Source organism: Hemibagrus wyckioides, linkage group LG16, assembly GCF_019097595.1.
Source record: "Hemibagrus wyckioides isolate EC202008001 linkage group LG16, SWU_Hwy_1.0, whole genome shotgun sequence".
NCBI lineage: Eukaryota > Metazoa > Chordata > Actinopteri > Siluriformes > Bagridae > Hemibagrus > Hemibagrus wyckioides.
Window position 1 is genome coordinate 13,937,669 of NC_080725.1, and position 26,464 is coordinate 13,964,132.

Consider the following 26,464-nt stretch of genomic DNA (forward strand, 5'->3'; position numbering starts at 1 on the left):
ATCCCTCAGCTGCAGTTCTCCTGGTTACAGGTAGGGGCAGCGTGACCGCTGTCTCATCGTCTCACGTCCCTATCTCTCCTGCATGGCTTTCGCTTCCTCGACGTTTATTTCCATCTTCGGACACGAGCGTCGGCCGGTGCAGGGTGGTGTATAAAAGGCTGATTGATTTATCGTCTTCTATCTGCGGCGTATTATCTTTACTGCTTCGTCTTTATCTCGCTGTCAAGGCCTGCAAGATCTTTGGCCTAATATCCCACCCCCTGCCTTTTCAAAACACGCTTCCTGTTCCATCTCCCGTCTTCGGCTGCTATCTAAGCGCATTAACATTGACGGACATTTGGGGTTGGGTTACTTCCAGACGTAAGAGCTGCTCGCTTCCTTCAAACTCAATATAACTTTCGGCTTCCAGCTTCAGGTTCCGGCTGGAGTACAACCCAAACCCATGATGTCAGCAGGAGCAATGATACCACCGTGAGTCTGAGGTTGCTGCTCAGCAACCGAGAATATTTTAGATGATATACGCCGTATGAGTGAAAGTATGTGCACCCCTCATCACATTAACTGGAAGAACGTTGTGTGTCTGAGACGCTCAACCCTCAGTGATGTGAGCTGCGTCCCAAATGTCCTACGTCTAGTTTATGAGTTTTAGAACACTCAAAAGTAAACAATAATACTAAATCTTTTTTACTAAGGGTCAGTATAAACCATTTCCCAGTCTATCTTTCCCAGGTAACGTTAAAAAAATGATTAAAATTGAATTTAATAGATGTCTCGAAGTCGTCTCATACACCACAGTGTCGCCGGACATCTTGAAAATCGTGTCTCTTCCAGCATGACCGCCTGGTAGCTCCGCCCCTCTTTAGCTACGAGTGTCCAACATTCCACACGTGAAGAAATGAATCCTTAATGAATACTTCATACGTGTCTCACACCATTTATACCACAGAATGGAGTAGTGCGGCAGGTGTGATTTGGGACACATTGTGTTCAGGTTGTAGTGGATGTACTGGACAAAATGTACAGGAATTAATCGTTTATGAAAAATCTCTACCAGTTCATCGGCAGGACAGACCCTTTGTTCTATCTTATTCTTTCCATCATTCACCGAAAGCGAGTTTTCACTTAGAAACAACAAGTCCACACATGTTCATCTCTTTACTCATTTTATTACAAACTCTTTTTTTCTCCAAGAAGGACTTATTACAAGGGGTATATTCTCAACATGCGGAAAACAGAATGAAACATAACACACGGGAATCAAACGAACGGAGAGGATCGGACGGCCCACTGTTCACGATAAACGCAGAAAAGAGTTTCAGATGAAGCCCTGGGGAAGTGGGAGCCAGTGAAACGACTATGGTGCAGGCATAGAAACGGCCACATTCACACCGACTCAGCCAAACAATCGACTCGAACCAAGGCAAAGATGTGCACGTCTCAATAAACACTTTGTTTTTTTTTTTTTCTTTTTGTTTGTTTTTTTTGGGTATTTTTTTGTCTTTTACCGTTTTTATATGCCGTCGGCGTTTTTGTCGCGAGATTTAAAAAGCTTCACTTGCATGTACATAAAACTGTACAAAAAAACAGGGCATCACAAGCAGTTTTTATTCCTATATAAATATAACCAACAGTTAAAGATAACGATTTTTTTTTTTTTAACTCTCCTGTAAAATACATACTTTCAAGGCAGCTGTCTTTAGATTCATGTGAACAGTGAAGAGTGATGATGGGGCTGTGCGAGTGTGTGATTCGAGTTTTTTCGCTTTTTCAAACGGAGAGAGGAAAAAAAAAAAAGGTTTTTTTTTTCTCGTCCACCACTAACACCTCGGCGAAGAACAGCAAACGATTTCTACCGATTATCTTTGGAATTCATGCTAAATCGGCCGCAGGCTCGACGGCACACACCGGAGGGGGCTGAGAGGTCTATATACAAAACACCTTCTAGAGACGCTAGCCACAAAACAGCACTGCGTTCATCGGGGGAAAAAAAGGAAAAGAAAAAAGGATAAAACGTTCCTCTCTCACCACGACTGTATCACACCCAGAGTTCCTCAGCTACGGACACCGAACAGCAAGAGAGCACATGTCTAAACACCAGTTTTTTTTAAATAAACAACGACGAGTAAAGAGTTTTCACATTCGGCCTAAAGGACTAAAGAGGCGGCGTTCGAAATCGGATCGAACCCGTGTGTCGGAAAAGGTCTCAGGTCAGCGTGGAGAAGAGTCAGGAAACCTTTAAGGAAAAGTCCGCCTAAAACAGATGCCTTCAGGGCTGATCTGTTGGTTGGTGGTGTAGTAATGCAGCTAGTTTAAAATGTTTGTTGTTTTGGAGCGACGTCACGTTAATACGGAAATCCAGATCTGAAGTAGTAGAGACTCAGCTCGGCGATGATGATATCAGTGTGAAACATTCAGAAACAGTCTGTTTAAACACAACGTAATGATGAGGAGGTGAGAGAAACCGGGCTGAGTAAAAGACTAAAGCGCTGCTGCATCGCTGGAGATGTAGTGAGGGATCAATCCTGCTGCACTGCTCTGAGAAGGTAGGAAGTTCTAATTTCGTTAGCCGTTAATGAATATTTTAATAAAGGCGAAATGTTCATGGTGAATTTTTCCTTTAAGTGCAGAAACAGCGGCTTCTAGGCAGCATTAACACTCCAGCGCGATCTCGGTTCAGGTCAGAGAACTAGCGTTCAGCCACGTCAGAGCTGGGCACACAGAGAAACCAACAAGAAGTGCTAATTACGCCAGATCGTGCCTCTCGCTCGCTCGATTTATGTATTTATTTTTCTATTATCACAGTCACGAAATGGCTTCAAAGAAGAGCGCAATGTGCTTTTATTCCGCAAGGCGCCGTAACGGTTCGCCTTATTGAATCACAGTCGTGTCCATATGTTCTGTGTGTTAATTATTCTCCGCAAGGTGCCAGAGGGGGCGCCGATGAGGTAGGAGCTGTGAGTTAGTGTGGTGATCGTCGTCTCCCAGCTCTGAGGGTTCGCACACACACTTAAACACACACTCACACACACACTCCAGTCTCTAATTAGTTCTATGGTCACTGTACTGCAACTGCTCGCTCTCACACACACACACACACACACACACACCAAGGAGGTCACGTTAGCGTGGTGATGAAGATATAGTAATGCACCGTGACGCTCCTGGGCTTAGCAGCGTGGCTCGGATGACTCCTCAGTGTCAGACTGCAGTTTAGCTCGGGGAAAAGTAGCCACACTCGTCGTGTCATTTCCATAATCACACGTTAAAAGGGCAGTCTTTCCTGTAGCTGCACCGTCCAGCTGTTTATGCTAAGAGAAGTCGCCTTCGGAAATCAGTCCAATTTGAAGCAAGGACGGTGGGGTTGAGGGGGAAAAAAACGCAAGAATGAGTAAATAGATTGAGGCAATTTCGTTTCATTTCATGTCATTTCGCTTGTGACCTTTGAGTCACTCCTGACCGGAAACACATGCTCATGAGGTCAGGAAGGATTATCAATCGAAATCATCATCGATTATGATTGTTAGATACAATGATCTTTTTTTAAGGCATTGAAAAAACGTTCTGGAGACCTAAACAGGTTACAGAACACGAGGCTGTGACTATGGAGAAAAGAAAAACAAAAAAAAAAAACAGCCATGAGGGTGAGGCCCTGTGATGGACGGGACAGCAGATTGGCCCCGCCCTCTAATCCTTCTAAAACTCCGTGCACACAGAGGCTCAGTGCAGATATTTTTTTCCTGCTCGCCTCACTGTAGGCTGTGTGTTTGAGAAGCGTTACCTGCTTTCTGGGTGGAGTTAAGGGTTCACAGTGGCAAACATGCTCGCTTACACACACACACACACACACACACACACACACACACTAGTTAAGTCTGTGATAGTGTGCAGCAACTCCCAGTGTAATGTCAGTCTCATATACTGCAGTTCCAGAAGAAGTTTAGAAAGCCTAGCAAACACACACACACACACACACGCACACACACACACGCACACACACACAGACACACTCACACAGACTTAAGCTGAACAGGAGCTAAAGGTGAACCACCGACACCCGCTCCTCAGGCTGATAAAATTCGGAATGTACCATTTTTTTTTAATTTTTTCGATTTTTTTTTTATCTCAGCTCAAGCCTGCTCCTCGTATTCATATATACAGATCATAGAAATGTATTTACATCGCTGTACATGTACTAAGACCGCTCCGTGGTGACTCCCCGGTCCAGGAAGTGGCTCGGAGAGACTCGGAGAAGAAGTAGAAGAAGAAGAAGAAGAAGCCGAGCGAGAGCTTCAGGCTTATGGCACTACAGCACAGGTCACACTGTTCGGAAAGATCCGGTAAACATTCCACAGGCTAGCGAAGCTAAAGTCACTCAGAAAGTCCCCGAGCGCTTACATCACGGTTCATGGAGAAGAAGGAGGAGGAGGAGGAGGAGGAAGAGGAGAAGGAGAGGGGGAGGTGAAAAAGTAAAAGAAAAAAGCTCACAGTAATAAATAGATGAATTCATAAATAAATAGAAATATAAATAAACGTACACCTCTACCACACTTTTTTTTTTAAAGTTCACTAACAGCCCGAATTAGCGATTCGAGTGATATTTTCATTCCGTTCCTCAGTGCAGAGGTCAATCAATCGCCACTTCGTTCACAGGTATATTTCCCGTTTGGGGGCGTGGTTAGAGGTGGGACTAGTGGGCGGGAACTCGGAGGTGACACTCAGAGGCACCTCCTCCATCGGGACGTGATCGTTGGGGGCGTGGTCGCTGGGGGCGTAGGCACTGCGCGAGGGCGGGAGGCGGGGCCGGGGCTCACCGTTGGCCAGTCGTCCCAGAGTCCCTCCTCTCTCCTGGTAAGGCACGAAGGTGGAGAGTTTGGGCAGCGTGCGCGCCTTGCGGGCAGGTGAAGGCTGACCGGGCATCCAGCAGGCGTCCGAGTGGCCGAGCTCACTGCACTCCTGACTGCAGGTTCCCGTCATGGCCACGTCAGGAAGCGAGCGAACATCTGCCGAGAAAAGAAAGAGAGGAAAAAAACAGAAATTAACTCGGTTTCATCCAAACGTCAAGTAAATTTCCAAACAAATGATTTATCAAGCAGACGTCAATAAACCTTGCGCCATGATGGAGAGATTTAAACACGTTCATCACTCCATCACTCCATCATCCTGTGTCTCCTCATCTCTTTACACCTCACATATCTGTACGCTCACCATCACCCCCCCCCCCCCAACAGGTTTTTTGAATCGCTGCCGTTTCCATTCAGACTCACGGATATGCAAATCCACAAATTTGCATAAAGGCAAGTGTGTCACAGGGGAGAATGACAGAAAGAGAGAGAGAGAGAGACAGAGAGAGTAAAAGAGACAGAGAAAACGAGAGAGACAGAGAGACAGATACAGAGAGCGCTCCACCTCCAGCCACACACGATGATTAGGGAGCGGTTGCTAGGTGCTGTGGCAGCGTGGTCGCTATGTGCGGTGCAGCGGTTGCTATGCATCGTGGTGGTGTGGTCGCTATGTGAGGTGGAGCAGTTGCTATGCACTATGGCGGTGTTGCTATGGGGATCTCGGTGCAGCGGGGCTTTGATCAGCAGGTGATGGAAGAGAGCAGGTGATTCCTGTATGCGTGAGTCACATGCACAATGAAGTTCTGGACACACACACACACACACACACACACACACAAGAGTGCACTTAATGTTCACACACACAAACGGTGCACTTAATGTTCACAAACACACACACGAGTGCACTTAATGTTCACACACACACACACACACACACACACGAGTGCACTTAATGTTCACACACACACACACACACACGAGTGCACTTAATGTTCACAAACACACACACACACACAAGTGCACTTAATGTTCACACACACACACACGAGTGCACTTAATGTTCACAAACACACACACACACACAAGTGCACTTAATGTTCACACACACACACACACACAAACAAGTGCACTTAATGTTCACACACACACACACACAAACAAGTGCACTTAATGTTCACACACACACACACACACAAACAAGTGCACTTAATGTTCACAGACACACACACACACACACTTGTGCACTAGATGTATATACACATGCTTTAGTGCAGTAAATAGTTACACACACATACCCCCCCCCACACACACACATTCACACCTATTCTCAGACATCGTAAAACACATACTATGCACAATTACACACATATACACACACACACACACAAGAGTGCACTTAATGTTCACACACACACACACAAACGGTGCACTTAATGTTCACAAACACACACGAGTGCACTTAATGTTCACACACACACACACACACACACACATACAAGAGTGCACTTAATGTTCACACACACACACACACACACAAGAGTGCACTTAATGTTCACACACACACACACACAAACGGTGCACTTAATGTTCACAAACACACACACGAGTGCACTTAATGTTCACACACACACACAAGAGTGCACTTAATGTTCACACACACACACACACACACACAAGAGTGCACTTAATGTTCACACACACACACACACACACGAGTGCACTTAATGTTCACACACACACACACACACACACAAGAGTGCACTTAATGTTCACACACACACACACACACACACACAAGAGTGCACTTAATGTTCACATACACACACACACACACAAGAGTGCACTTAATGTTCACAAACACACACACAAGTGCACTTAATGTTCACACACACACAAACGGTGAACTTAATGTTCACAAACACACACACGAGTGCACTTAATGTTCACACACACACACACACACAAGAGTGCACTTAATGTTCACACACACACACACACAAGAGTGCACTTAATGTTCACAAACACACACACACACACAAGTGCACTTAATGTTCACACACACACACACACACACACACACACACAAACGAGTGCACTTAATGTTCACAAACACACACACACACTTGTGCACTAGATGTATATACACATGCTTTAGTGCAGTAAATAGTTACACACACATACCCCCCCCCCACACACACACACTTGTGCACTAGATGTATATACACATGCTTTAGTGCAGTAAATAGTTACACACACATACCCCCCCCCCCACACACATTCACACCTATTCTCAGACATCGTAAAACACATACTATGCACAATTACACACATATACACACACACACACACACGAGTGCACTTAATGTTCACAAACACACACACACACTTGTGCACTAGATGTATATACACATGCTTTAGTGCAGTAAATAGTTACACACACATACCCCCCCCCCACACACACACACACTTGTGCACTAGATGTATATACACATGCTTTAGTGCAGTAAATAGTTACACACACATACCCCCCCCCCCACACACACATTCACACCTATTCTCAGACATCGTAAAACACATACTATGCACAATTACACACATATACACACACACACACACGAGTGCACTTAATGTTCACAAACACACACACACACTTGTGCACTAGATGTTTATACACATGCTTTTGTGCACTAAATTCTCACCTACAAATGTGCACCTACATTCTCAGACATAACGTAAAACACATACTATGCACAATTACACACACACACACACACTTACCCACCCATGTACACAATCGCACACACCCACACGCAGAGACCCTAAAACACACACAGACTTGCAGTCTAATTCACTAATCTAGACAGTGCACACACACACATGCAGAGATTTATGGTTTAATATGAACACACACACACACACACACACAGAGTATAATTCAGTAAGCCGGACACATATAGTACATATGAAGCCTCGAGGGCACCCAAACACACACACATACGCTGTACATACACTCTTGGATACATGCCCACTCGTGACCACGCCCCCCTGTGTGTCCTATAAAGGCATGTGATTGGCCCTGGAGGCAGACGAGATGTTGGTGTATTGAGTGTCAGGGCTGAAATTAGCGCGCTACTGATTGCTCTCCATTTCCATCCCACTCTTCCTAATTAATTAAACACAGCCGAGAGCCGGTGACCTCATTCCAGCGAGTGGAGCCGCGAGCGCACCCATCTACTGTATCTACCGCTGTGTGTGTGTCCTCAAACAATCAAACTCTACTCAAACACACACACATGAAACAAAGAGTGCGCCGAAGCATGATGCGCTCCTCAACAACACATGTTCTCACAGTGTGTGTATGAGGACAAGCAGCGTGTAAAACGTGATGCTGTTCCGCACATCCAGGCTCCGAGATGCGGAGGAAGAAGAAGAAAAAGTCAAAGTTTCTTCCAATAAAGTTTACAGACGATTCACCACATGTTCGGTGTCTGACGATCGGGTCTTTAGTTTCGCGCCAGCATCAGTTACTGCGGTTAAATCATCCCCACAGAAGTTTCTGAATATATTATTTTTGAAAAATTTAATAAATAAAAATTTCCTGTCAGCAGAAGAAGAAGGAAAAAAAAAAAACTCAATAAAAACTTCCACTCTGGCCTGAATTCTAAATTCGGAAAATTAAGGCATCCCACGAGTGTCTGCCGTCTTTCCCGTCGTCTTTTAAACGCCTTTGGCTTGGAGGGAAATCACCAAATTACTGTCAAAAAGATAGAATAAAAAAATATATATATATTTTTCATACTTTCACACAGCTCTGACCCTTCCAGATAAATATTTATACATATTATTTCCAAAATTGTGTTAAAACGGGAAAATTGTGCAACACAACCTGAAGGTCACACACTCTGAGTAACAATCACACTAGGAGTGAGAACGCTGTTTAGATCCAGTGTTTTATAAAGAACAAAAACCTGATCGTTTTTATCCATTTACAGCTACGTTTCATGCTAGAAATCGGTCTGTGAACCTATTTGCTGACTCTGTTCCCACACCAGCCTTTCTTTCCTCTTAAAGTTACTCAGCTTAGATAAATTCTACATTACAGAGAATCTGCAGCTCCACCTCGTGTGTTACAAAGCGCTGAAACTGGAGACTCCATCCATCAAAATGAACTGAACTTCACCCTGACGGCGATGACATGGCCTTTACTCCGTTTCACTGGTGTGTCGAATGAGCTGTTGACGTGGAAACACTAACATCTGATGTAAACGTGCGGATTGAGCTACAATGAGAATGAACTACACCTTTAGCAGCATGTGTGTGTGTGTGTGGTGGAGGGAAAAGATGGAGGGATGCTGCTTTATATCACTCGCAGTTGTTTCATGATCGAATTGTAACACGAGTAAATCAGCTTCTAGTCTCCTGCTGTCTCCTCTGTGTGTGTGTGTGTGTGTATATGTGTGTGCGTGTTTGTGTGTTGGATATGAGAGTGTGTGTAACCACATGAGATGCAGAAATTGTGTGGACTGTGTGTGTGTGTGTGTGTACAAGACAGAGAGATGGAGGAAGTGACTATAACTCTGTGTGTGTGTGTGTGTGTACAAGACAGAGAGATGGAGGGAGTGACTATAACTCTGTGTGTGTGTGTGTGTGTGTGTACAAGACAGAGAGATGGAGGGAGTGACTATAACTCTGTGTGTGTGTGTTAGAGAGACAGAGAGAGAGAGACAGAGAGAGAGAGAGAGGAACTGCCAGAGGCTCTAAGCAGTAGCTAATGGGATTTAGTGAGCAGGTGATTGGGGGAAGACAAAGAAAAAGAAAAAAGAAGAAGAAGAAGAAGAATCTCTTCCATTTTCTCGCTCCACAACAAAAGCCTGAACACGTGCAAGTTGAAAAGCATGCTGTGGCATCAACCGAGAGAGAGAGAGAGAGAGGTAGAAAGTAAGAGAGGAAGAGGAGGAATGACAAGGGAACAGAGAGAAAGAGGAGAGGAAGAGGGAGGGGGTAAGAGACAGAGAGAGAGAGAAATTGAATTCTAACCAAAACTTTATTAAAACATATTTCTTAGCACCCAGCCAAAGCATTTCCATTATGATATGGTTAGTGAAGCATAGGGAGGGGGAAAATGAAAGAACAGAGAGAGAGAGAGAGAGAGAGACAGAGAGAGAGAGAGAGAGAGAGAGAGAGAGATTAAAGTGTTAAAGTGGGAAGAGAAGAAAGGAAATAAGATAAGGGAGACAGAGGAGAACCAAAGAAAGAAGAATGAGGAGAGAAGAAAAGAAATGAGACAGTGAAATAAAGATAGACAGTGGAGGGTAGAGACAGAATGGATAAACAGAATCGGAAGGAAAAAAATGTGATGAAGGGAAATATTGGTGAATGAAAAGAGATATCAGAGAAAGAGAGAGACAAGACGAGAAAGAAGCAACACAAGAAAGAAGAGAAAGAAAACAAACAAGAGAAATGATGAAGAAATGAAAGCAGGTGATAGAAAGGAGGGAGGGGCGGTAAATGAGGAATGGATAGACAGAGAAAAAGAAGAAAAGGGAAGAAGTACTGAATAAAGCAGCAAAAGTGTTGGGGGGGGGTAGACGGACTGAGTAAGAGAGGGAAAGAGTTGAAGCGATAGGAAGACAGAGTGAGAAATAAAGTAAAAAAGAAAGAAAGGTGAGTAGAGAGAATAGAGAGGAGAAAAGGATAGAATGTAGAGAAAAAGAGACAGGGCATGAGAGAAGACTGAGAAAGAATGGAAGAAATGAGAGTAATGAGAGAGAGACAGAGAGAGAGAGAGAGAGAGAGAGAGATAGAAAGAGTGTGAGACAGAAGGAGAGTGAGAAAGGAAAGAGTGAGACAGAAGGAGAAATAGAGAGAGAGGAAGATGGGGGGAAAAATGAGTGTGACAGAGACAAAGGTAGAGAGGCAGTCTACACACACACACACACACACATACACACACATACACACACACACACACATGTTGCGTGCAGTAGGTTTTGCAGTAGGCTTGCATCAGGCTCGTGTGTTTGTGACAGGTTTGTTCTCCATCTGATCTTCTGCTCAGGGGCACAGGAGGGCCGTTCTGTTTGATTCCTCTCTCTCTCTCTCTCTCTCTCTCTGTCTCTTTTTCCCTATCTTTCTCTCTCCACCTGCTGAGAGCGAGTGCTCCACCGTGCTCTAATCAACTGGAAGTTACAGCCCAGTTGGAGTCTCGAATGGGGAGACATCTGTCTTGATCCGCGGTCATTCACGCTTTTAATCCGTTGTGCAAAGCGTTTCTGAAATGAAACTAAACACGCTCTTTATTCCCTCCTCCAAAAACTCCAGGCTCCCTGCTGCTCGCGCTAAAGACAATGCTGTCGGTATGGAGATAATGACACGAGGAAACCATCTTGTAGGAGAAGAATGACACAAGCTGTGTGTTTTTTTCCTTTCTGGCATGCTGAGGTTGTTATCATATTCGGGAGCGGAGTCTAACAAGCTGACACCTCTGAGTACGTCATGTTCTCTGCCATTGAAAAAAAAAAAGAAGAGAGAGAGAGAAAACTCAGAGAGAAGTAAGAGAAGCGACTGGTGCACATGTTGGACCAGATCCGGGTGCGTCGACCTGCTTTGTCTTTATCTTTATCTTTATCTTCAGTGTGCCTGTGCTGCTTTTAAACATGTGCTGAAATACTCGGCTGGCATTTAAAGGAGACAGGTGATTCCTCTACGGCGGGAAATTATAGAACGGCCCGCATGCGGACGCCGAAGATGGCCTCTTTGTGTAAGCAGAGACACAAACAACAAGCTCTAATTTTCTCCACTGAGCCTCAGATACAAAAATAAAAGGTCTGTTCCGTGTTCTCGTGTTCCCGCCGGCTGCCAGGATGCTGAAGTTCCTGGACTGATCGAGGTCAGGCGGAGTGGATGATGGTATAAAGCCTACAAACTGGATAGAATAAAAGAAAAGAAAGGGTGTGGCACTGTCGCAGCAGGAAAGGGAAGTAGGGCTAGCGATGCGAGCTGATTAGCCTCACGGTGCTGCCAGCTTCTCCTGATCGCCTGCGATGCTAAGACCAGTGATCGTTTTCCTCTTGGCTGTGGAAGGCAGGCTCTTGGCTAAGGGGAGGTGGCACTGTGTTGGCCTTTATTATGGAGATGGCTGGCAGGTCCACCCCGCTTTGGCATGTTATCAGCTTGCTATTGGACTGTAGGGGAACAATTAAGGGGCTGGCACACTGCTGGATGGCTATATCATCTGTGTATATTAATGAACAAGGTAGTGGCAGTCGAGCAAAGCACGAACAGTCATAGCACAGAGAGGTGTGTAAAATATGGATGTGTGTATCAGGCTGCAGCTTGAGTTGTTGGCTTGAGAGAGAGAGAGAGAGAGAGAGAGAGAAAGAGAGAGAGTCAGATTGCCCTGTTCCTCAGAGCCCTGCGGAAAATAAGGGAAGTGCATGTGCATGTCAGTTCTGAGCAGCCCCAATCTCTCAAGTGGCAGCCATCATGGCAGGGCACCGCAGTACTTAGAGAGTGCTTGACTTGCTGTCTGCCTTTGTTCCTCTGCAGCGATGGAGGAAAATGCTCCAGGGTGTCTCCGTACCAACACGGCACACGGGAGACCCAACTGGGGCGGAAAGAGATCGGGCCACGAGCCAGCAGGATCCCTGAAGTGCCTGCTGTTTTACCTGCGCTTAAAAGCCAAGTCAGGATAATGGTATATGTTCACATTTAACATAACCATGCCTAATTACAGAGCAGAGGAAAAGATTATACATGTTGACGTTGCCGGTGATGTGCTGTTGTACAAAGCTTTTCATTCACCATTTGACATGTGGTTAGCTAGTTAGCCGCTAAAACCTCCACACCTGCTGCACATTTCTCTCCATTAGAACTTTGTTAGAAACATAATCGAATCTTTTGTTTCTTATAAAGCCTGAACTAGATAACTAGCTCATCATGTGTTATTAGGCATCAATTTGTAGCTTGGACACAATGGGGTTTTTACTTGCCTGACGAGTCCACTAATTAATTAACGATCTGTTCACCTGTGAATAGATTCATAATTTTTTCCTTTGCTGTCCACGTTTGCCACTGTTGCTTCCGCTGATCAAATTTTCAACTGCTGCTCCCCATCTTCTATCTGCAGCATCACCACGTTAGTGCTGCCGTGCTACCGGGCATATTTCCTCTTTATTTACTCCCGTGTATAAACACCTAGTCTTTTGTCTGAAGGCTCAATGTTTCAGACGTGGACAATAAACATCGGATTGACTTTATGATTCCTGGGATTGTCTAATTAACCCATTCTTTCACGTCTCCTGATGCGGCAATCCGCAGCTCAGGGCTACACCTGATGGAGAGACATTATTCTCCTGACCTCATTACGGAGTCGTACTGTCTTCAGCCGCTTGCTCGCTCTATAAAACACTGGCTCAGATAAACACAAGGCATCGGCTGAGGTTTTCCCCTGGTAGTAGCCTAAAGAATGCTATATAATACTCGCATTAATCTGAGAACAACAGCTCTGTTACTTCATACCGGAGAGGATATACGGAAAAGTAACCCGAGCCATATTAAGAGTGCAATATATTGGAAAGGTGATGCTATGCACGATGGAGGCTTGTTTAATACCATCTGGCTATGCGTAATTACAGGAAAGTGCACATACTATACATTACTTTAGAAGCTACTGTAGTCGACAGACCAGACTGGTGTCCTGATGTAGCTCATGATTTAGTAAATTACTAAAAATTCCAACCTATTATAAAAATGCAAATGCAAAATACCCTATTAGCCCTTGTTGCTTTGAATGACAGGGAAAGAGTGATTCCGATTTTACGAATAACGACCTCTCCACGATTAATGATGCGATACGACTCAAATGCGAAACGATGCAAATGCTTGGCTCAAATTAAAATACTCTTCCAGTGAAAGGCCTGTGGAGTCTCAGCAGTTGAGGCTTTGGTTACTGATCAGGAGGTTGAGGACTCAAGCCCCCAAGCCACTAAGCTGCCCCTTGAACCCTTGAGCGAGGCCCTGACCCCTCTCTACTCCAGGGATGTTGTAGCATCTCTGACCTATGCAAAGTAAAGAATTTCACTGTGCTGTAATGTAGTCTTCTTCTTTTCATGAGTATCTCAGTTGTCTCCAGTCTTGCCTTACTACTGAAACCAGCTGCAATCAGATGATGCCACATCCATTGATAAGAATCCAAAGATCAGAATTTCTTTGTCTGACTTCTAATCACACATGTCTGGCTCTTTATGTAGAGTTAGGATAGCTGCCTTTCAACATTTTACAGCTGGTGATTTGTAAAGGTACACTTTTCTGGTAACTTGAAAAACTTCTTGTTTGGGTCAGTCTTGTATTTTGATGCTTTCCCATGTGTACTCTAATTCTCTCTAAAATGCCAAATGAGCCTTGCCTGACAGTCTGATGTAACTTCTGGAAAACTGGATGTTATTTGGAGGACGCTGAACATAGGGAGCATGAAAGCGCTCCGAGCGTGTGCTCCTGCTATCTGACATGATAAGGATGTAATCAGTGTCATCATGTTGTCGGCCTAGCGCTGCCGCCGCTGCTGCTGCTGACGCTAACGTGCTGTAAAGCAGATAATCATCGGATTTTTATCAGTAAATGGCCAGGAGAGGAGCATAAGGATTTGCTGTCCCAACAGAGAAGACAGACAGGGATGCGAGTACAATTAGTTAAGAAAAATGCCATGTGATGAGGGCAAGGAGAAGGAATCAAATGAAAGGTAGAAGTCCCCCGGCTGTTGTTCCAGGGTTTCATTCATCTACCCGTGCGCCCAAAAACCAAATAAAAGGCTTCCTTGATGTTGGAGCGAGTACCGAGGACGTAAATTGTAATTCCGCCACCGTTCTCTCTGTGAACTTGGCATTAAGGACAATTACCAACAAAGCAGGAGAAAAAACTAAACCCTTACACAATGAAGCTCTAGACAATGATGCCAGATTAGTGGTGGAAACCTGTCTCACGGCTCTCCCACTATTGTCTGACCAAAAATCCCTCGCAGCCCAAATGCCCCTCACTGGGGGGTGAAACAGAAGAAGTCGGCTTCTTGCGGGCTCTTGCCCGAGGTGACAGGAGCTCAGGAGAGGTTGGCTCGGCCATCACAATCAATTCTACTAACAGGCAGGGGCTCTGATGAGGCCCGGCACCATCTGTGTGAGCAGAGCCGTGTCCCGCGTCGCCACGCCACGCTGGCACCCGGGCATACACCCAAGCTGGCAGCCACAAGACAAACAAGCCCCCTCAGACTCGCGCTCTGTTCCTCAGTCTGTCTCGCTCTCTTTTTTCCACACTAACACTCCCACAGAAAGACTAGCGAGATAAGGGAGGAATGAAGATTAAACATATAATGGAAACATGATGGAGCATACAGAAATTATAAGCGAGAGATGATGAAATGTTTTCGGAGGAGCCGTTACACTGTTAAGGACCTCGGGCTTGACTGAAACCACGTCGCAATGGGTGAAAGAATCGCGCCGCCTCGCTCAGACCTCCTCATCTTTATGCAAATGCCGTGTAAAGTCCATTTTATCTCAAACCCTCTCTGTGCTGTCCATATGTGAAGAGGCGCCTTCACTGGCTTCAAAGAGAAGTCGTGTTGCGGAGAGTGAGTGCACGTGTAAACACGTCCATCTGGGGCTCGACTCTCCCTGCCGCACAGAATACACAGGCCGAGGTCACGGACAGCCAGCAAAGTAAACTCTGAGTTAAATCCGCCATGGCGATACAGGTACCGACGCAGCTCGGGGAAGAGACTTGGCACATTCAGTTTCTGTATTTTTTTTTTTTTTAACATTCGTCACGAATCAGTTTTACAGAAATGTGGTCTAAATATCCGTTTATGTCCATCATGCAGAAAGGAAAATTCAAACCCTTTTTACCGGTACACTAGAGATCAAGTACGACAACAGAATGGAAATGGACTTATGGGACGTTTTCAATCAGAATAAACAAATGAACGATTTTCCGGCTGTGAGTCTGATCTAAAATGAGTCAGGACTCTGTTGGCTTTCAGTGTGAGAGTTTACCTCTGTTCTCATAACCTTAAACAGAATTTTAGTGGATCGAGATCAAATTTGAGCTGCTTTTTAGATGAACAAGCACTTGGATCATCTTAAAGAGAAGAAATGGGTTTGATATCAACATTTACTTTAAGGATACAAACCTTTGTGTGAAAAAGAACAAACCGCTTTTATTTTTCGGAACTTTTCTATGAATATATTGCCCCTAGGCTATACTTATGTAACACTACAATTCTTAAAGTCCTGAGTGGCTACTTTCTTATGAGCTTCATATTAACCACCACTGTGTAGTGGGACATGACAAAGACATTCAATCATCAACATGAGCACAACATTTTGGCCTCTGATGAAAAAAGAAAAAGTCTTTATTTATTCTGTTGTTTATGTATATATATATATATATCAAGGAAAATTGAAACAGTAAGAAATTCATTATAACTAACTACTGCTGCCTTCCGGTCCATCTTGAGGTGTAGAAGGGAGCTGATGTTTTTTTTGTTATACACAGCATCAGTATTTAGTTACTGACCTGCTAAAATATCACTGGAGTAAAATCGATCACTTCTATGCTGCAGTGAATGGTCAGTAGTTTCTGTTTAACGGAGCTGAAAAGATTTCTGATCCGACATTTCCGACAAATCGGACTAAACTTCAAACAGGATTGGTTTATAAGAGCGAGCCTTTTCACGAAGATTTAATTGTTATTGCGGTCGTGTTTGCTCGTGAATGCTTTACTTGATGTTTTATTTAGTCCTGTTTAATTTTTCTTTTTGTTTCTGCCCCATTTTTATTTCTTAGAAATGATAGAAATGAGATTAAAATTTAATTGCTATCATCGCTATCAGGGGTTCTAGTCCTAGGCCGTGAGAAATGTAAAAATCTCATCCTGTACATAACTCCTTGCACTGCATACTCGTCTTGAGCTATTCGTCCGTGCTCGTCTTTCAGTGAAACTCTGGAAAGAGTTTATTTTTTAATTTTTTTTACAGAGAAGGGTATTGCGGTAGACGAACACACGTGGGAGCAGACAGTCTTTGTAAAACTGTAATGTTCCATAAAAACACGCGTCGTCGCACTTTCATAAATCACAACTAGCAGCTCTAATTACTGTCAAGCAGCCTCTTGTAGGAAAAAAAAGTGACTCATCAGTACAGATACTTCATTCTTTCTTCCTCTCCAGAAAGACAAAGAGAAGGAAGTAGTGCGTTGGAAGGTAATAAAGCGAAAACGAGCGTCTTTAATGCATGTCGCCGTGCACTTGCCGTCACTCAGACGACAGAAGACAGACGCCGGTACCGCTCGGTACACCTGCCTCACCCAATCAAACGTGTCCAATTAGGTGCCACGGTGGCCGTGTTCACGTGAGATAATTGGCACCCGTCAAAAACCAAGTCGAGGAACAAATTCACAAGAAAAAACTAACGGTTTCATTACGATTGTTGCAGCTTTTAAGCGAATTTTTCAGGCGAAAAATAAAATGTATGATAAAAGATTTTCCCTTAAATCAGCCATGAATAGATTTTTTCTTTTTTTGTGCTACGCCGAGGCTGTGAGGGTGAACACGGCATTTAAAAAAAAAAAAAGCTTCCGGCTACCAATTTAGTATCATGTAATTGAGAAAGTGACTGAGACCATCGGGCCTGTGAAAGATAGCTGCAAAAGTACAGGGTGGAACCAATAAAATAGTAGTTTGGGTGGCAGATTAAAAAAAGGGTGCACTTGATAATATTCTCATGGCATGACGAATACATTTCATTATTCCACAGCGCTCTGGAGTTCTCCAATCTGATTGGCTAGAAGGTGTTGATTCATTTTCCATAACAGCAGCTCTGATAGCTTTATATACATTAATGCGCTCGTTCTAATATGTCAGCGTTTCCATAGAAACGGCTCATTCACAGGGACCTGTAAGGCTCCATATAACAGAAAAAAGTACACACACACACACACACATGTATCTGATTAGATTCAGATTGTGTTGCTTATCTAGCTGTTAATCAAATCCAACACGACTCCACGATCATTGTGTGCGGAAGGCGATCGGATGTTTTGTTGACGACAGAATCAGACGTAGCCTCTAATTAAACCGGATTCCTGATCGTCGGTGTGAATGTTGCTGTTTCGGAGTGCATAACTGATATCTTTTTAATCCTTCTCTGAAATATGATTTGCTAACTCGGGGCTGGCTTGCGTTCGAAAAATAAAACTTAACCTCCCGTTTTACAGACTTAATCTCATGGAGAAAGGCTCGAGGACGTTTAGCGTGGTGTTAGATTTCATTAGCAAATCATTAAAGAGTGATTAAAGAACGATCACGGCCAACACTGGCACGGAATAATGTGTTTGCAGCGTTGCGCTGGGGCACGAGCACGGGCAAAAAACGAAGGAGAGAGGAGAAGTGAGACACAGCCTGGCAGGGAGGAGGGGGAGGAGGAGGAGGAGGATGAGGATGAGGAGAAAAAGCAGAGCTAATGCACGAGCCTTAATAGAGACCTGCAGAAATCAATAGTGACAGATCGTGTTACATGAGAATCAAATAGAGTAGTGTGGAGATCAGCGAGCCTGCTTTAGACAACGCTTTGGAGGAAACAGCATGGGTGAGAGAGAGAGAGAGAGAGAGAGAGAGAGAGAGAAAGAGAGAATGAGAAACCAAGAGACCATGAGGAAACAAAAGGAAAGATGCATGTAAAAGAAAGAATGCTATCAAAGGATAATGTAAACAAAGCAAGAGGGAACAAAGAAACGTGTGAGACAGAGAAGAGAAAGAGAAGAAAAAAAAGACATATATTTTGGAAAAGAGAGACAAACAGACAGCGAGGAGAGAGAGAGAGAGAGTCTTGTGAGAGAGCAAGACAGAGATAATAAGGAAGAGGAAGGAAAGAGGCGCAAAAAAAGAAATAAGCCGAAAGATAAGCACTGTGATGTACAGAGGGAAAGAAGGGTAGAGAGCAGAAAGAGGAAGAAGCATGTGAGACAGTAAGACACAGAGAGACAGACTGATGGAATGAAAAAGAGAAAGAAACATGATGGAGGGAATGGCAGACGGAGAGAGAGGGGGGGGATAATAAACATAGGAGGAAGACCTAAAAGAGAAAGAGAAAAATATAGGAGATAAAGGTGAAAGAGAGAAAGCGTAAAATAATGAGAAATAATAATCAGAATCAAATCAAAACGATGGAGAAGTAAAACAGAGAGTGGAGATGAGGAGAGAGACACCAAGAAACAGAGAGATTTCCTGTGTGTATGAAACGCCACTCCCCCATCCCCTCCACCCGAATCCCCCCGGCTCTCCACAGTACACCATCGTACATCAACCTGATCCAGGATCAAAGGGCGATCACACCGCTACTATGGAAACAGCCTGCGAGGCTTATCTGTGATGTGGCGGCTCGGATGTTTCTGCACGTCGGATCGTGTCGCCTGTTTGGATGCACTAACCTCAGCATGGCCGTGGGGTAAACACTGCAGTGGCACCGAGCATGCAGCTTTGACACTATCGCTCACCGAGGCCATGCGCTATGACACACACCCAGGGCACAGGATACAAACTGCACCGTGGAGACATGAGCTACAAGCTACAACATAACATAAGGACATAAAGTGACCAAGCTAACCCAGGGTAACCTTAGCCATTTTGACTGTTTGTGTCCTTGCTGAGAAGTTTCTTCTCCAGAACTCCAGATCAGAGGATTTTCTACTTTGAACCAGTTTTTCTATCCCATATGGGACCGCGTTTTAGAATCCAAAAGCAAACTTGATTTTAGATATTAAAAAAAACAAAAAACCCAACAAACTGGTCTTTCCTAGAAATGAGAATTCTGAGGAACTCTTGACGACGTCTCCCATTAAATCATTTTCAAAGTGTTCGAATGTTAAAGAGGCAATTTCTCCGCCTTTTTTCCCTTTTCGCAGTCGTACAGTAACGCCAGGGGCAGCTTGTTGCTTATGATTCTGTCCAAGTGAGTAGAATGCTGTGAAATGAAATCCCATAATATCAGTGTTGCTCTGTTGAACAAGGTCATTAACCTTCAGCTGCTCAGCTTTCTGCTTGGATTGTATTTTTCTCCATTTGTAACTCGCAGTGAAAAAAAAAAAGAAGAAAATCCTGTATGAACGAGGAAGGCGGTCTTGGCATTAGAAGTATTACTAATTGGTTTCAGAGTCCAAATCGTTGTAGAACTTTGACCTAAATTATTTTCGCTACCAATTCCAGCTTCTTTGAAACGGTCTTCGTTAAATGAATAAATGAAATAAATAAATAAATATCTGTAATTAGCATCTGTCTGTCTTTCTCCAAATGTTTTTGTGGCTACAATGCCAAATAAATCGATGGAAGCTTGTTACCATTTTTCTTTTAAATTTCCATCGATCATACGTCATTGATTTGTTGTTCAGGGCCTATATGTGACTGTATAATTGCTGACAGCAGGATTAACCAGTTCTTGCTGCGGAGAACTTTCCAGCTGAGTTTAATTCCAACCTTAGTCTTTAATCCAACTAATCGATGACCTCAGCAGTGGCTGGAAATTGGAGCCAAATGGATCTGATCGGATTCGGAGCAACAATGTTGTGTGTGTGATGTTGTGCCGATATAATCCATGTTTTATTGAACGTTTCATGGAGACGATTACCGAACGGTCTACAAGGTTAAACATCTATAGAGTTACATGCTACATGCTTCCATCGTGTTGAGTCTACTCTGAATCTACTTACATCAAGCCGGATATTAGCTCAGCTGTCAAGAGCAGTGAGTGAACTGTATGATGGATGGAGTCCATTTAGCAGCTAATGAATTCTTTTAGTCCAACAACATGCCAACAGACTCGATACCTGTTTACAAATCATGTTAATGTAATGCCCCAGTGCAGGAAATCCTGGTAGCTTAAACTGCTATTGATGTATCATACCTGAGCGCGGTGGACGAATTTACTAGCGCGGATTTCATGTTCAGGGTATTCGTTATTTTAATTTCCAAAAAAGCAAAAAAAAATCCATATTTACTTATAAAAAACAAAAGATCTACTCTGGCTTTTTTTCCACTTTCCATGTTACTTGCTTTACAGTGTTGCTTAGAAGTGGTTCCACATCTCACCACCTGCTGCAGTCCACACATAAGACATGACTCTGACCGCAAGTCGCTGCTCCTGGGAATTTAAAGGAACCAGTTTAGATAGCTTGGGCACTTTATATACTGTAAGGAGTCACAGTACAGCTGTATCAGTCACGTCCCACTGCTGAGCGTCTCACTGGAGAATTCCAGTATATCACAGCTGTCTTGGGAATGTCTGATGATCCCCAGGAGGAGCTAAGGATAGGGGAGTCCATGACCTCCAGCAGAAGAAGGAACAGCAGAACGGATAAGTAAAATGGACGGAAGACGATCTGCTTAAAATCAGAGACGTGCAGGGTTGTGGTAAAGTGCAAAATGTATATGTCTGCTTTCTTTATGCTGTTACCATGGTGACAGGAAACAAAAAGAAGACACTAAATAAAGGCTTTACGTTATATGGGAGGAGAGAAGACCATCACATCTTTACCCAACGATGATTTTTCAGTACAGTGTTAACTAGCTTAGCGTACATTTTTATTACATTAGCTTCTACATTTTCTCCTCGTCACTCAGGTTGCTAGGCAACCAAACTTTTGGACTGAGCACACAAGAGCTTTTAATGTATAATTTGCTCAGCACCGAACACAACAGAAATTTGCTGTTGCACACAGCAGAAAGGATGGATGAAGAAAAAAAACAAACAAACAAACAAAATACACTCCTTTGTGTCAAAGGTGTCAAAGGCTACAAAAGGTCAGAGCGCATCACAAATCAGTGCTGCTGTTTGCACCGTGAGACCTTTGGGCGTCACATATGATTTTCATCCTTCTTTTAACACTGTGACTCGGCCCCTACCCTCCCCTCGAACCCACGTGTCAATCATCCGCATGGCCACGAGCAATAAAGGCTCTGCCAGTGCCGCCTGTCACGCTGCCACTCACATTCCACCTCCAACAAATAAACAGGTGGAGGGAGTTCAGGGTTCCGGTGACGGCTGGAGTGACGGAGTGGGTTCTCTGTGTTCTATATTTCTGTGTGTCTTGTCGGCCAGGGCTTCCTCCGTCTCCCTGAGGTGAGAGTAATGTTTTAATTAGGTCTACCTTTTCCTAATCTAGCCAGCGTACGTGCTCTGCCGCCGGCAGGAGCTCCGCCACGCTGTCAGCGTCACTCACTTTGAGCTTCGGCTCTGTCAGAATCAAAGATGCCGTCATGACTGCTGCTTTTTTCCTCTCTGTCACAAGCTGCAGAAGGAAGCACCAGCATCTCAATGCCACTGACAAAACAGCCAGCGTTAGCCTTCATGTTTTGTTTATTTCTATAACACCAGATTTTAGAGTATATTACCTTTAAGATAAAAGCTCATGTGTGGAGGTCTGGGAGATCCCTTTTTAATATATACTAATATAAAATTTCCTATTTCAATCTTTGCAGTGAAAAAAGGGGACATTTTAGATGTGTTTTTACTTTAACCTTTGTTTTACTGCAATGCCGTTGAACGACAATCCACTAATGGGAAAAGACAGCACTAAGATAACGACTTCTCGCTTTGATTAGCAGCATCGGCTATGTCATGTCTTTGGATATTCGTCTCATAACCTGAGCTAAAAGTCACAAAACGGGTAAATGAGGCCATGAGATAGCACAGTGTACTGGGCAACATGGAGCAGTGTGTTTGTGTGTGTGTGTGTGTGTGTGTTTGGTGGAGGTAGCGGGAGGCCACGTTCTACAGAGCGTGTTAAATAAAACACGACGTGTAAGGAAGAGTCCACATTTTTGGAGTTGAGCGCTCGCTAATTCAGCCCTGAAAGACAGTAGCAAAATGATTAAACTCGGCCATGCTAATGGAGGGAAACCCTAAAGCGTGCAAAACATAAATGGTATTAGAAAGAGCAGTAGCAGTAATGAAGATGAAATTGTACAGATGAGAATTTAAAGAATATATTTAGCGTGGAAGCGGCTGTCAGGACAATTTTTCTGAGGAGACGGACTGTAAAAAATCGCACTTTGTTAAAGACAAGAACTCAGGAGGTTCCTGCAGAAGCACTGCAGCGTTCTGCCGTTAGCAGACGCTCATTAGCATGCATGTATGACACATAAATGAGAGAAAAAAATAAAATAAATAAAAAGGGGGAAAAAAAATATAAAAACGCACTTTGTTGAGCAGGCAGTCGGCCTTGCAGAGACACAAAACAAGTGTTTGTGTGGGCAGCAGGCTGATGACTGGATGCTCACACTGCAGCGTTATCTGCAGTCCAAAAGCTCCATTAGCCGGGGGTTTTAATTAGCGTGTTGCTGTGAGGGAGCCATTAAGATGGATTTGGAGCGGTGATGGAGCGCCTACTGATGGAGAGCACACGGACTGCGGCTAACACCTGGCACACGCGCGCGTGAGGATCCACTACTGCAGAGATGCTGACACCGTGTTCATACAGGGATGTGTGTCAGATGCGGGAAAACTCGTCACCTTCATCGGACAAGCAGCTCGAGCAGAACAACGTGGTGGAAAAACAACAAAGAGAAAAAATCGATGTTGCAGAGAGAAGAAGAAACTCATGCAGCCACCGTGAAGCTTCTTGTTAAAATCTGCATCTATCTATCTATCTATCTATCTATCTATCTATCTATCTATCTATCTATCTATCTATCTATCTATCTATCTATTTACTTGCCTCTCTTTGTATCCATCCATGTATCTATCCTTCTGTTGTGCTATCTATCTGTCTATCAGTCTGTTTTTCAGTCTATCTGCCTCTCGATCTATTGATCAATCTATCTATCTGTCTCTCTAATCAGTGTGTTTGGTCTCTCTCTCTCTCTCTCTCTCTCTCCCGCTCTCTCTCTCTGTGCTTACTTGTCTGAATCTGTGTATCCATCCATCTCTGTATCGTTCTATCTAGCTGTCTAGCTGTCTGTCTCTCTATCCATCTGATAATTATACACCATATAAACAGTGAACATGATGCAGAAGCACAGTGAGGTGAAATGAGACACAGCCGCAGCTCAACCCAGTCTCTAAAGAAATCCCTCTCACAGAACAATAAAGTATATTCACACGTCTGTCTCTTTCTTTCTCTATCTAGCTATCTGTCTGTTTCCTTGTCTTTCTCTTTGAATTCAACCAAGTATCTGTTGGGGTATCTATCTGTCTTTCAGTCTGTCTTTCTGTCTATCTGTCTATTTATCTATTGATCAATCTATCGATCTGTCTTGCTAATCAGTGTGTGTGGATTCTCTCTCTCTCTGTCTATCTGTCTAAACAGTGAATATGATTCAGAAGCAAAGTGAAGTTTAACAATAAAGTATACACACATGTATCTCTCTCTCTCTCACCATTTTCAGGGTGCTCCATCTCTCCGATGCTGCCGTCAGGCGTGGTTCTCTCGTAGTGTTCCTCGGGCAGTGCCAGCGGGCCGAGGCGTGGCCCTGATGAGCTCTTGCTGCTGGGTGTCTCAGACTCCTCCAGGCCGCTGTCGTAGTAGCTCTGCTGGGACGAGTCCTGAGCATCCTGCACCGGATTGGCGGTGGAGAACGTCACTCTGCGGTGTGGCAGCTGTGGAGCGAGAGAAGAGCAGGGTGTCAGGTCACAACACGCTAATTACGTTCTGATACTAACTTCCCGGCTCCTAACTGGGCTAATTGATCACCAAATTTGTAATATCACACTTGGAGAGACACAGGCTTTTTCGGCCGCGCGGATGTTCCGAGGGGTAACTAATGAGGAAATGTTTCCTTCCCCCCGTTAGCCAAGGGTACAACTGACACACAGCTCAGAGCGGCTCGGCAGTGTGAAAAATCCCTAATTAAATTCATTGATATTAGTGTGAAGATGACCTCCGTCTTTCAATGAGACAGAAAGGAATAACAAACATAGACCCACAAACACACACACCTCAACAAGGAGCTCATAAAACAGTGGAAATCACTGATCCTGTAGAAAAACTCTTTTCCCCATGCTGCATTAGTTCCCATTACGCTGAGAGTAGGTGGGGATCAATAGCACAAAAGCACACACACACACACACACACAAACAAACATTCATTTCAGAGCAAGAATCAGAGCAAAGCAGGAATCACAGCCATTAAGATGGCCATATAAAAGCTCCATTAACGGGGCCATTTAAAACATATAGGAGTGCCATTACTGGTATGTTCTTCATCAGCTTCAACTCAAAGCTGGTTTGTGTGTGTGTCTGTATGTGTGTGTGTGAGAGAGAGAGAGTAAGAGAGAGAGAGAGAGAGTGTATTTATCCTAACACAGGATACCATCAGCTTCCTTCTGCTTCCTCCGTCTCCATCACCCCAGGGTGCTTATTTATTTATCTGATCATTTATTTATCTGTTTGTCTGCTCGTTCTCCTCAGTTCCCGCCTTCTCTTCCCGCTTTCCCTCCTTAATGTGTTCATATTAAATGTGCTGGTGCACTCACACACGTATCTCTACCACACACTCGCACGTATCAGTCATCAGCTAGCTCGCCGTGCGCTCCCTCTGGCTCTCCATCGCACGGCTCGAGTAGCACTGCAACTCGCAGGAGAGCATTTTGCTTGCGTGGTAATTATATCAGCTTCCCGAGGAAACGCAAATATGGTGCTGCAGAAATGAACGCTTTCAGTCTGTCACCATCTGCGCAACATGTGTCTGTATCAGAAATCCACGGTGTGTCTACAACTTTATATTAAAAAAGTCTGAGCGATTTCCTTGCTTGGCTCCTGTGTGCATTAGTAGCTAACTAACCCATCTCTTCTTTTCCCTTCGTTTTTTCATCCAATGGAACACGAGATTTCAGGATATTTGAACATTCTCTTAAACAGTAACTAGATTCTAAACATTGGATATTGGTAATGTTCAGAGATATATATTCCTAGCTAGTTGAGAGCTGCTCTATTTTCCAGTTCCTTTGGCGTTTTTCGTATCTGTTTTAGAAAAATGATAACATTAAAGTAATCTTAGTTAGCGCATCAAATGAACACATCTGAAGGTCTGGTCTCGGTCTTGACATGGACTCGGCTGCATATGGTGTTGGTCTCGCGTCCAGACTCCGGTGGCTCTGTTCTTGGTCCCGGTTAAGGTGGTCTTGAACCCAACACTAGTAAACAAACTCACTTTCCATCGACAAGCTTTTAGTGAGCATCAACAAACAGCAGTGAACACGACCAGACCTAAAGCTATGCTACGTATATATTTAAAATAACAATAACAACCCAGGCATCTTTTTTTTCCCCCCAATCAATCACCTACTTAGACCGTATGAACCCAGTGTGACCCCTTCCACTGACAGGCTTCTTGTTTTAAACCACAGAACATGAAATCCACATGGAATCCACATTTTTCTTCTACCTTTACTCCTTTCATAGATAAGGACTGCAGCTGCTCATTAAGTAGCTGGTATTACACCATTGCTTAAAAAAGTCAATAAGATGAAATCCACCAGCTCCACTCTTGATCCACCTTCAGTCAGCACACTCCATTGTCTTAAAAATGATAAATAAGTCATCCTCCTCTAGGGTTGCTACATGGTTTTTCAAGTTGGCGGCTCT

The 26,464-nt window shown here is 44.0% G+C and overlaps 1 protein-coding gene across 1 annotated transcript in view; it reads right to left on the bottom strand.

Annotated features, from left to right (window-relative positions):
- Positions 1–1,150: 1,150 nt before the first annotated feature.
- pcdh1a (protocadherin 1a) overlaps positions 1,151–26,464 on the bottom strand; it is a 69,517-nt gene continuing 44,203 nt past the window's right edge. Inside the window, exons 4-5 of the mRNA XM_058412307.1 lie at positions 24,258–24,477; positions 1,151–5,000 (exon numbers count right to left, since the gene is read on the bottom strand). Coding sequence (XP_058268290.1) covers positions 4,645–5,000; positions 24,258–24,477 — 576 coding nt within the window. The 3' untranslated portion in view covers positions 1,151–4,644. The remainder of the gene's footprint in view (positions 5,001–24,257; positions 24,478–26,464) is intronic.